Below are 12,968 nucleotides of genomic sequence, written 5' to 3' on the forward strand. Positions count from 1 at the left end.
AAATGTTCACATTAAGATAATATTCATATAGAAACCAGATAATCTTTTAAAACTCCATCTTTTTAAACACTTTAATAAAGGAACACTACATGTAAATTTTTTCCTAGTAATGTGTGTTATTCACTAGCAAACTGTAATTTTATTATCCCTATTTAATGGTATTAATAAAGTCCACATTAATTTCTTGGTACTTTTCTAGCAGTCAAAACTGCAAATATTTACTATGTAAAACAGTGGAAAATTCCACTAATTTACAACTGTTCATAGTAAAACAGTAGTCTAAACTTTTCTGTTTTTTCAGACTTATTTTCCAGAGTCACAAATATGACCATGTAAAGTGAATAATTCAGTGAAAGTTCCTCAGTCGTGTCCGACTATTTGTGACCCAAAGGGCTGTACAGTCCATGGGATTTTCCAGGCCAGAATACTGCAGTGGGTAGCCTTTCCCTTCTCCAGGGGATCTTCCCAACCCAGGGATCGAACCCAGGTCTCCTGCATTGCAGGTGGATTCTTTACCAGCTGAGCCACAAAGGAAGCCCATGTAGCATGCATAATTAAGTGAAACTATTTAATTCTACCTTGCTTATCAGGGATCTGAAAATGTTAGTGGGAAACTCAGCATACTTTTCACCACTGTCCTTGTTTCACATGATATTCTAACATAAAGGTCTTAATGCCTAAGGGTTATCAACTGTGTTTCTTCTTATATATAGTGATTTGGTCTTTAGGAAACATATTTGTTTTCTTAAAATACCAGATAATACTTTAAACTTAAGTTCATAATTTCTGTTACATATTTGCTTATTGAACTACTTTTCAACTGGGTTCACATTATTTTTAGACTCAACTAGTTCTAACCAAGGCTTCAGAGAGAAAAAAAAAAATCATGACCAAAAAGATAGGTCAGCCAAAGTGTCTTTTTTAATGCTAACTAAAATATTTATCTAAGACAATCTAACACTGCTCTACAGAACCTTAAATATTTATGTTTTCAAAGAAATCATCACATACCTAGTTGACTGACACCTTAAATGCACCTAAGTAAGGAACAGTAACCACTGTTTCTTCTAAAATTGTTGTGACTACAATAAGAAATTACTTTTTAAAAGCATGTGGGCTTTACATTTATTTTCAAATTATAGTTGATTAAATTCGTAAAATAGAAATAGATGTATATATACATATACTCACACTACACGTGTGTGTGAAAGTCAGTCTCTGGTGAAGTCAACCAGTTTACATTCTCCTAGTTATATCAACATTCCATGCAAATACTATATAAGGGTACGTCATTTTAATGTAAACTTTCTAAGTAATAGTATGATAACATGGTACCAAGTCTTTGCTATTTAAATAAAATATAACAATTATAATACAAGGATATGAACTTTGAACATTTCTAATAAAAGGCTTACATGACTCCCTTTTCCAAAATAAGAAAATTAACTTTTCAAGTAGGAAGCTTTAAGAAAACATAGTCAAATATTATGTTTTTGTACCTCTGACTTCGACTTAAGTGGCATTTAGGGGTAAAAAGGCAAATCAAATTAAGAACATAAATCTTTTTTTCTTGCTTTATATAAATAACAAAAAAGATATGTTCAAAAGTTATAGATTAAATCTAATGATTCCAGAGCTCAGAAGTACAAAAGCAGATTTTGTATATATATACTGTTTCGCTCATCTCTCTGTTCTTCTGACACTGAAGGAAAAGAAATCAATGCACTAACAAATTCAAAAGTGTATTCATTTTTCCTCCTTTCTACCTACATCTTGAATAGAGCAGAATTAACACTCACACAGCTGACAGGGAGCTGTCTTTCTTTGGCTTCTTCTTTTCCCGGGCATCACTGAAGTCCAAGGCAGCTTTGTCCATCCCAAGTAACTCACTGATTCTGTCTCGGCCATAGAACTCTCCATATTTATCCATAACCTGGGGTAAGAATAAAAGCATTTTACAGACCTCCACCATTAAGTAGTCTCATCTATGTACGCACATACAAACATCAGAGTATTTTAATACATAATATATGTATTACTTTCAAGTTCACTTAAAAATCTAACTTACAGCTCATGTTCTATGATCATACTATTAAGGTCTAAGTGAATTTAACAGCATTTATTTATTCAGGGCATGCTGCACAGCATGTGGGATCTTAGTTCCTCGACCAGGGATCGAACTTGCACCCCCTGCACTGGAAATGTGGGGTCTAAGCACTGGACTGCCAGGCAAGTCTACTTAAAGCATTTTAAATAATACCTAGCTGAAGAACATGATTTCCAAGGCAAGAGGGAGGCATGCAAATAGAAGAGGATGGGCTGAAGGAAATGGGTAAAGGGGTGGTGGGAGGTAATGGAATAAGGTAACATCTACCAAATTCATACTTTATGCCGGGAATTATGCTAAGAATTTTGACTTGTTTTCCATCATGGGGCTCTTTCAATATGGAAGTTTCCTCTTATTAGCATCCTGCTCTGCAGACAAAGAAATTGTATCTTAGAGAATGTAACATGCCCAGGGTTGGTCAGCTTGGCAAAAGAGCACATGAGGAAGCATCCAGGCAAGGCTGACTCAGCAACGGTCTGCATAGAGCACAGCACGCCATTGGGACGGTCACAACATGCTGGTATTCCCTCTGTGGTCTCCACCTGAACCTGAAACCTCGTCACCATCCTCAGGTCCTCAGTTAATTCTAGTATAGATGTTTTATCCATCGCTAGAATCACTTCCTAGCAACCCCCCTTGATTTCCTTGCCCCTCTGCCCTGTCACGTTTGCCTGGCTTTGCCTAAGTACTGGGTTTTTAAATCAATGCCTAGACGTGGGCTCACAGATCACCTGTGAGCTCAGCACCTCTGTCTCTTATATAGCAACTCTTGGCCTAGGGTTTATATACCATGAGGATCCTGCACATCAGTGAAAATGGAGGCGACAGCAAAAGTAATGAAAGAAGTCCAGAAATAGAGAAAACTGGCAGCAAAAGAGGGATAAGAAAGCAAGGAAAAGGGAGGTAGGAGAAACAAAGGCACTGGGAACCAGAGAGAAAGGAGGGGGAATGTTAAAGATTAGAGTAGGTGATGGAAAAATATATAAATAGAAAGAAAGAAAGGATTAGCAGAAATTAAAATAAGCATTTTTGGAATGTGTACAAACAGGTTAAGTGAAATAAAACATAAAAGAGCAACGGTAGTTTAAAATCCTATGAATGTATACTATTTAGGTTCATTAGAACAATTTGTTTTGTATTATTCTCACAGTACTGAAAAGGGGCTGGGCTGATCTGAGTGGGAGTTCTTTAGGGGTTATATTCTCACCCAGGAGGACAAATTGGACCCCAGAGCAGGAACGCCATGAAGAGTCTTAGCCGCAATTATAATTTGTCTACTTATTTGACTCTAGATATATCATTTCCTTTGGAGATAACTTAAAGTTGCTTCTTTATACTGTTAAATAATTAACATGAATAAAATATTCAAATCATCTATTTTAAATTACTTAAAAATTATTCTTTCAAAGCTCTGGCCTAATTTGGATGACTCATCTGCATTAGTGCAATGCTACTACTTTGTGGTTACAAGGAGACAAAAAACTTGCACCAAAACGAAAATCAGCACACATTCTGCTCCTTTCAACTAGAAAGTCTTGAGGGTTTTTTGTGTTGTTCTGTTTTCTTTAATGTGCTTCATTTTATTTTATTTTATTTTATTTTATTTTTTTTTAATGTGCTTCATTTTAAATGATGTACTTGATTTAAATTCTTGGCAAACTCTCTTTCTCCCCTCAGACTGGTAACAAAAAATTTGCAGCTGCTAATCACCAAACACCCTCTGAGTCCCACCAAACTGGTGGAATCAAAGGGGGAAAAGATCACTTCATTCAGCAGATATTTGTGGCCATTCTACCTCAGACCATATATATACATGGTAGCTACAACTCATTATGGTACATAGCATGAATTGATTCAGCTTGGCAACTGGAGGGTTCAAGGAATAAGAAGGATCTGCAAAATAATGTTTACTGTATTTTATAATATACAAGTACTGTGTATGCATTATTATATTTTCTTTAAAAAGTGATCTACATTAAATAATATGTGATAGGAAGAGCATAGATAATCCTTGACTCTCAAAATCAGAGCTGACAGTCTTAACTGTCTTCTTCCTACCATCCTATGATGCAGTGTGCATCAGAAGAAAAAAACTATCAAAATAAAAAGGTCTTTGAAGTTTATATACAGTAAATAAAATTTAGTCATCTGTTGTTATACAACTTTACTTCTTTATTGTAAGGGAGGATCCCAGCCCTGGTAACTTAGCTGTCTTATCAGAAAAGAACCTTCAGTCAGTTACCCAATCTCAGAGAAAATTCTTACCAGTTCTTTTTAATGTACAGGCTGAGCACATTTAATCACCTGAGTCAGAGGATGGGTGGATGAGCAATGCTTATTTAATTTTTAGCTGCAGAGTATGGATTTCTTATGAAATTTTTGAAACTCATATTCAATCCTACTTCCATTTAGAAATGACATTGACAGATAAAGCATACCTCAATATCTCATTCTACATATGAGCCACAGCAAATTAAAATCTGAATTGCACTTTAGGAAAAAATAGAAAATTTAAAGTGCTCTAATTAGTATTACCTTTCTTTTAACAAATTTGTCCCAATAGTTGTTGGGAAATGACCTAAAAGATATAAAAGCACAGAAGTAAAATATAGTATCATTTAAAAAATGATAAATAACAATATATTGTTTGGAATAAACAAAATATTAAAAATAATATGTATATGTGTTCTTTCCACAGAAATTACAATGCATTTTTCCCATCTTATTCCATAATTTTCTATAAGAATATTAAATATTATTTTAAATGTTAATATATCCATGTAAATCACAAAACATATGGACTAATATTGTTATGGATAAAAATATGAGCATGTTTATTAATAAGGAGTTATATTTTTGTGTACAATATGTCAATATATACATTTCTTTGTCAATTGTCTTTAAAACATTAAAGTATCTAAAAATCTGTCCTTGTTTCTCTTATGAAGTTTAAAAAGGAACTCATTCCCACCTTGAGAAAACTCAAGGAAACTGAGCATATTATCATCACATGATCCTGGCATCTTAAGAACTCACTCAAGGGGACAGACTGGATTGGATTTAGTGTTAGTAAATAGAGTTGCTAAACAAAATATTGGGCTTCCCTGGTAGCTCAGAGGGTAAAGCGTCTGCCTGCAATGTGGGAGACCCGAGTTCAATCCCTGGGTTGGGAAGATCCCCTGGAGAAGGAAATGGCAACCCACTCCAGTATTCTTGCCTGGAGAATCCCGTGGACTGAGGAGCCTGGTGGGCTATAGTCCATGGGGTTGCAAAGAGTCGGACACAACAGAGTGACTTCACTTTCAAACAAAATACTGAGCATTTAGAGTAACTGTTTATACAGCTATGTGCTATGGCTGGTCGCTCAGTCGTGTCTGTATACCTATATACCTAGGTATAGCTAGGTATATACCAGACTGCTGGATGATACCAATTAAAAATTTCCAACTTAGATTAAACATGTGAAATTCAATATTTTTGCCTCTAATGCTACCACCCTTTCCTTAATGAATAATTTTGGCTTCCTCTATGCTTTTCTGTGAGATAACCTTGCATTGCAGGTTGTGTACACACTTCTCTGAACACTGAGTAATGGACGTTAAGTTCCATTACTGCCGTGGAAATGGACTTAAAGCCATTTTTGATGGAGGAAATCAGAACACAGAGGGCAAAAATTGACGGCATCCATTAAGAGGATGATGGAGCTCAGTCATTTGATTTTCTTGGCTGAATATATAACTATTATTCACTTCTGCTAAACTTTTGACAAATCTGCAGGAACTCTGGCAACGTATTTTACATCCTGAAATTTTCTGAGCACAGAAATGTCTCATCTAATTCTTTACTCACTGTGTGTTGATTACGAGTCTATCCCACTGGCCTTTAATATCATCTTCTGAAGGCTGTTCTGTAATATAAAGCCCATCAAATTCCAATTTTCGAGCTACTTCCTTTTCTCGCTTAAAAATAACCAGTGGGACCTACATTTGAAAAATAAACATGTTAAAATTAGTTTACATTAACTGGCATCTCTTGTGGCCACTATCTATACAAAACAGCTTTTGGAAAGAAATATTTCCCATGTTACTTCCAGGAAAGTAAAAAATGAGTGAAAATGAACCAGCTATATTTAGGCAGAAAGAGGCATCTAGAGGTTTTAGAAAAACAGAAGATAGTGTAGGTATATGTATGCATATGCTTTTAAACACAGAGAGGTTCATAGATAATTTGCATTAATGAAATAAATTTTAAATATCGAGAAAAAGATTATATAAAATTTCTTTTCTTTTGCATATAATATATACATATATATATATGGATGCAGTAAAAGATAGCACTTATAATGTTCCAAAATGCATACTTTTAAAAAATTTTAGAGCTTTGAAAAATCTCTTCAATAACTGCATGCTCAGCATGCTTATATGTTATTTTGAAATAAATTTTAATTTCAACATCAGCAAAAATGTTTGTCAATTTGCCAAAATGTCTCCATAATTTACTGACACTCTTTGCATATGCACAGAGATTACACACGACACAGATGCAAACAAGATGCAAACACTGTGGAAGTATCTAAGAACACCCCCCCCCCCCCCCCCCCCTTTTCCCGCTCATAAAACAAGGGAAGGAAAGGGAGGTAGAGGTGTTTCTCAAGAAAACGTTATATTCTAATAATTTACTCTGGACCCTAGTTTTTCAAAAGTCTTGTATAAGCTTCGCAATCAGAAGCAGTGAACAGTGAAACAAAAGCCCTGCAGCATAACAGTGCCATGTTAGGAAAAGATAAAAGAGGTTTGCAAAGGTAGTGTGAAGCTCTGAGCACTTGGAGAGACAACCCTGAGTTCTGTTCACCAAACTATACTACTCCCTTCAAAGGTCTAGGAATGAAGCTACACTGTTTCCTGGGTGATGTGTGACAAAGTGTGAAGCATTTCTGCCAAGGATGGTGAGAAATATGTGCCTAATAGCAGAATAACTGAAATGACTTGGAGGTCGAATACGATATATTTCTAGAATTTTTACTACACTGAACATTGCTAGTACATAGTGGGTTGGTCACTGCTGTGCTTTCAAGATATAGGTGAAATTTTATGTGACAGCCACATCCCCTTCCCAGGGCAGCCTGGAGTCAGTGACTGGTCAACACAGAGCTCTAAAGGCCAGGCTCCAATGCCCCCAGCCCAGGACCACCCTGAAGGGGTGTCTCAACCTCAGAACAGAGGCTGTGACATGCCCTGTTGGGTCTGTACTGTAGGCCCACTGTTCTCTCTTCCCCATGCTGCTTCTTCCCTTTGCCCCTCAGGTATTGATGGAACAGTCCCTAATAAACTATGTGTCTGCAGTTTTCATCTCAGAATCTGCTGCCCCAGAACAACATGCACAAGCCCCTTAGTGGCTTACTATCTTACTTTCAAGCAGTAGTATCCAATGATACAGAAGAAAGAGATGACTGTGTGCAGAATGGCTAATATCCGCAGTGTGGGCTCCATGTAGCCACTGCTCTCCTCCAGCACGTAGTGCACTGCGATGATTCTAGGCGAGCTGCTGTCCAAGCTGCTAACTCTGGCATTTTCACTTGAACTGCGAGGGGGTAGTTCCTTTCCTTCAACCACAGAAGAAGTGGAGACCTGATTCAAACCATTTAGAGAACAGTCAGTTCATTTTCTCTAAGAGATTAGGGTAAACAAGAAACAATGGAAACTCTGCCTTATCAGCAAATAGCTGGATGTGAAGCCACTGCATGATGAAAAGACTAAAAGCATAGGCTGAAAAGATAGCTTTTCAAAAACCCAGCATAGGGAATTATATTCAATATCTTATAATAACCTATAATGAAAAAGAATCTAAGAAAGAAAATATATGTGTACACACACACACATAAATGAATCACTTTGCCATACAACTGAAACTTAGACAACATTGTAAGTCAACTAAAATTCAATAGAAAAAAAATGGAAAATAATGACCATATTTTAAAAATTCCCTCTAGTCTAACCAGTTACCAGGGTTAAAATGCATGTAGGGGAAAATTAGATGGCTAAGCTGTCTTCTCAATGATCAAAAGAATTTAATGGAATACAAGTATGCCATACCAAGATACATGTGACATATTCATACACGGGACATATCCAGCCAAATCAGGCTATAAGTACTGGCGACAAACCCTCTAAAATCACATATTCTTCAGTGGGGGCATTTCTCAGTGCGAAGGAGCTAATCTAGTCTTGCTGTCCTAGACAGTCAGCGATGTGCCTGAGATTCAGGTTTTCTCTTTCATCAAAATACATTTCAGAAAAGGTGTTCATGTGCTTACTAGTGGATCCGTCAAATCATTACATTCAATTCAGTCTACCTGTAGTTTAATATTGGTTATTAAAAGACTAAGACGTACGTACCTTATAAAAGAGCAAGATGAAATTGATCGCAAATGCAACAAATAAGGCTAACATTCTCATGTTGTAGAAGTTGCGAGCAAAATAGTTCTGAAGGTGAAAAAAAATATTAAAAGGTCATTGAATTAAGAGATTTGAAATTTGCAGGCAATTGAAATAAAGCATTCATACATTTACCAAAAAGTGTTTCTTGAGGGCCTACCATTTATTAAGTCCCATGATTGGTGCTGTCAACATAATAGTGAATAAGAAAACTTAAACTATCACAGAGTAGACAGATATAAAGAAGCACACCCACAGATAAAAAATAGCCTAATTTCAGGGAATGGTAAATGCTATGAAGAAAAATCCATCAGACTAAGGACTTAGGGAAGGGGGTACTATCTGGATGGGTGGTCAGGGAAGGTTCTTAGGTGACATTTGAGCTGAGGCCTAGATGCCATAGGACAATAATCAAGTGAACAACTGTGGGAAGGGAATGTCATAGAAAGAGCTTGGAGGGCAAAGGTCCTGAATTCTGAGTGATGCTGGTGTGTCCGATGGATAGTGAGGAGGTACCACAGTGAGAGGAGGAGAGAGTGGGAAGGAATGAGGTCAGAGAGGTGAGAGGGGGACACCGTTCTGTGGGCCTTTGATAAAAAGTCTGTGCTTTGTGCTGTGGATAATGGTCACTACGCAGATGTTATGTGTGTAAACATTTATCCAGCTGAGCTGTACGATTGAAGTCTGTAGACTTAACTGTTGCTTGTAAGGTATATCTCCATAAACACAAAAGAAATGTTAAAAAAAGAAAAAGTGTTGCTCCTTACAGTGCAGTGGTTCAGTGTCTGATTGCTGGGACCATACTGCCTGGGTATGAAGCCTGACCCCACCACTTCCTCACTGCAGGATGTGGACAAGAGGCTTAATCACTCTTGTAAGCATCACTTTTCTTATTTGTCAAGTGGGGATAACAACAAAATCTGTCTCATAAGTTTGTTATGAGGATTAGATAAGTTACTATAGGGGAAGGTAATCATTAATCTTATTATAATTGGAATTACTATTTTACTGTAAATGAGATGGCAAGCTCTTGAAGGAGCTGAAGAGGGCTTGATGCGATCAGATAATGATTTGGAAAGATGATTCCAGCTACTGTGTATAAAGTAGACTGGAGGCATGAAAGGCAGGGGACCAGTTAGAAAGTTACTGCAGGATGCAGAAAGAGGATGTTGATGGTGGTGGTTTGAACCAGTGGTGACTGTGGAAATGGTAAGAACTGGGAAGATTCTGGATATATTTGAAAGAGAGAGCTGAGAATTATTCTTGGATTTATCTGAGGGAGGAAAGAGGAAAGGACTCAAGAGATGGAAACTTATGGATTCTGGGATCTGAGCAAGTAAGTAAACGCTTGGTGTCATTTATTGAGCTATGGGGAAAAAGTACAAAACACTTATTGGGGCAGAAGTGGGTTTAAGTGAAAAGATTTTGGGACATACCAATAATTTGTTTTAATATTAAGTGTGAGATGACTGCTGCTGCTGCTGCTGCTGCTAAGTTGCTTCAGTCGTGTCTGACTCTGTGCAACCCCATAGACAGCAGCCCACCAGGCTCCCCTGTCCCTGGGATTCTCTGGGCAAGAACACTGAAATGGGTTGCCATTTCCTTCTCCAGTGCATGAAAGTGAAAACTGAAAGTGAAGTTGCTCAGTCGTGTCCAACTCTTCGTGATCCCATGGGCTGCAGCCTACCAGGCTCCTCTATCCATGGGATTTTCCAGGCAAGAGTACTGGAGTGGGGTGCCATTGCCTTCTCCGCGAGATGACTAGAAAGTATCTATCTGGATATATCAGGGGCTTTAGCATTATAAGGCCAAATCAGAATGATACTTCATCAGTTATCCCTCTCCACGGACACACCCGACTTGGATGGTGTCATCTCCCCACATATGATCCTGACTGTTCTGCCACCATTTATAGGACCAAAGTTGGCCACCACATCCAAACTGGGTCAGTCACACTGGTTCTCCTTAGAAGGTGGGACTGGGTTACAGGGGCTCGGTTAGTGACTTTGGTTATCTGAGCTGGGAGGTCGTGAAGACTGGCGTCATGAGAGGCACTGTGGTACCTGGTGTGGCCATGATAGGCTTGTGCATGCAAACAGGGGAGCAAAGAAAGTGACGGTGCAAAGAGACACAGGGAAGAAGGCACCTCTGGGACAGAAGGATGGGGGAAAAAACCTCCATTACTTGCTTTGTTCAACTGTGGTTACACAAACTCTTCAGGAACCCACGGGGGCTGCTACAGTGTATCACAACGCCTGTACAACCTCACACCCTAGCCAGACCACACCTGCAGCCATAGCCACTGTGACAACAAACCAAACCATGGATTATCCCGAGTTGCCTCAAAAACATTTGCATTCTGTCTACTCTGTATTAAATAATACAGGAAACATACAATGTAGTTTAAGAAAGCATAGTTCTAACTATTAATAAAATATATATCTGTAAATTATTTTAAATATGTCATATATATCCATTTATGTACAAGTAGTTAGAATATATCATGACTGAGAACAATCCATTTTCCTTATAGGTGAAGTTCTATACTATATGAGTTTTTGGTCTTTTTTTCCTCAAAGGTTAAATATGATTTTGCCTTTCAAATGGCTTTATTATGGAGTGCTGTTCTTAATTTCTAGGTCTGACATTTTTGGTCAGTACCTCATGTAGGTTTATTTGAGACATTCATCTCCCAATCTTTTCCTATTTATATGATACAAATATATAATATTTATACACATATACATACATACTCATATAAAAGGTCTTTCAGACAAAATTTTTAACAATTCCATCCTGTATGAATAGGAATAGAGAACTACATCTTCTTTGTTTTCCACATTTAAGCAGATATTTTATTAACTAAAGGAACATTTCTGAAAAATGTTTAGGATACTACATAAAGAACTATCTTCTCCCTCATCTTTTACTTTTTTACTTATTTCCATTTTAAAAATAATTTTGAATAGATCTTATCATTGGAGAGTTGGCTCACTGCATTAATATTTTTATAACTGGATTTTTAATAAAAGGGCAATTCAAGAAAGATTGACTACCCCCACTCTGAAACATCAAGATGAATTGCCTGTCCCCTAGAAGGTTTGTTTTGCTATCACGTATTGCAGACCCTTACATAGCATCCTGCAAAGAGGGAGCCTTGGGGTATGTTAATTAACTTACCCTTAAAATGTCCTTTTGGGAAGATGCTGGCAGTCACTAAATCATGTGGTCTCAGGTCACATGAATGTGTGCAGAGATTATGGATTTGACAATAGGGAGCCATGGACCAAGACATTGATTTTAACATATAAACACTAAGATGGGCAAATACAATATACATTCAGGGCTGACTTGGTTCCCTGATTACCACCCGAGGGAAGGTCAGTGGATATTTACTGCACCCAAATGATTATGGTCTTATAATATATCAAAAACAATATTCATTTTAAAACATCTTACTAGAAGTTTCTGTTGATAGGCTATGATTTTCTTCCAGAATGCTGATTCAGGAACTTCTGGCTCTCCATATCTGTGTGTGTGGAGCTGCCTCAGTTTTTGTTTACCCTTGTCTTCTTTGGTTTTTTCTTCTTTTTCTCCGTCTTCTCCTCTATGAACGCAAATGAGGGAAATATAAACCATCCAGACACCAAAGAACTGAACAAGTTTTATGCCAAAATATATAAACATACAAGTATTTAAATCATAGTATCAGTTTTAATAACTGATACCGCTTCTACTTTTAGAATTAGGGGTAGAATTTCTGGCTTATCATAGCCTCCTATATATGGATAATTCTGTGAAGTTCAGCTCTATAGGACATCTTACAGGCTTTAATTTTCTTTGTGTCTCTACCCAGCATATTCCTTTCCAAGTGTACAATGAAATAGTTAACTGAAAAAGGAATAATGGAGACTTTCTTTTGGTTGTGACTTTCAACATACCTTATTTTTCAATTCAAACATTCAGTCTCTAACACTGACTAGCTATTAGGATTTAAAATCAGAGGCATATGCATTTGGTTGTTGACAGATATAGAGAATATCAATATGTTAATTCTGCAGACAATAATGGAATTGGGAGCACTGAAATTTGATACCTAAACCTCTCCAGGTACAAAATACCAAGCCTTCACGGAGATGTATTTATGTACATATGTAATCATATATATGTAAACCACATAATATAACTCATACTTAACTCATATGAGGCTTTTCCAACATTATTTTTAACATTTAAGAGTTGCCTCTGAAATGACTGTCAAACTCTGTTACACTTGTCTGTGTTTCACTGTTATAGTCCTTTACACGGCCATTTTTACAACTGATCCAACAGTGCAAGATCTGTGACAATGAATGGCTCTGACTGTGAAGAACAGACACCAGTGACCCTCATATGAGGCCTAATTCAAACGAACGAATGGTAAAAAT

General features: G+C 37.2%; 1 protein-coding gene across 1 annotated transcript in view; it reads right to left on the reverse strand.

Moving 5' to 3' along the window:
* LOC120865404 (ryanodine receptor 2-like) overlaps positions 1-12,968 on the reverse strand; it is an 803,227-nt gene that overhangs the window by 43,744 nt on the left and 746,515 nt on the right. Inside the window, exons 93-98 of the mRNA XM_040242681.1 lie at positions 12,001-12,148; positions 8,503-8,589; positions 7,516-7,734; positions 5,957-6,087; positions 4,643-4,685; positions 1,800-1,933 (exon numbers count right to left, since the gene is read on the reverse strand). Of these exons, the coding sequence (XP_040098615.1) occupies positions 1,800-1,933; positions 4,643-4,685; positions 5,957-6,087; positions 7,516-7,734; positions 8,503-8,589; positions 12,001-12,148 (762 nt within the window). The remainder of the gene's footprint in view (positions 1-1,799; positions 1,934-4,642; positions 4,686-5,956; positions 6,088-7,515; positions 7,735-8,502; positions 8,590-12,000; positions 12,149-12,968) is intronic.

The sequence above is a fragment of the Oryx dammah genome, unplaced genomic scaffold (genome assembly GCF_014754425.2).
Source record: "Oryx dammah isolate SB20612 unplaced genomic scaffold, SCBI_Odam_1.1 HiC_scaffold_6, whole genome shotgun sequence".
Taxonomy (NCBI): Eukaryota; Metazoa; Chordata; class Mammalia; order Artiodactyla; family Bovidae; genus Oryx; species Oryx dammah.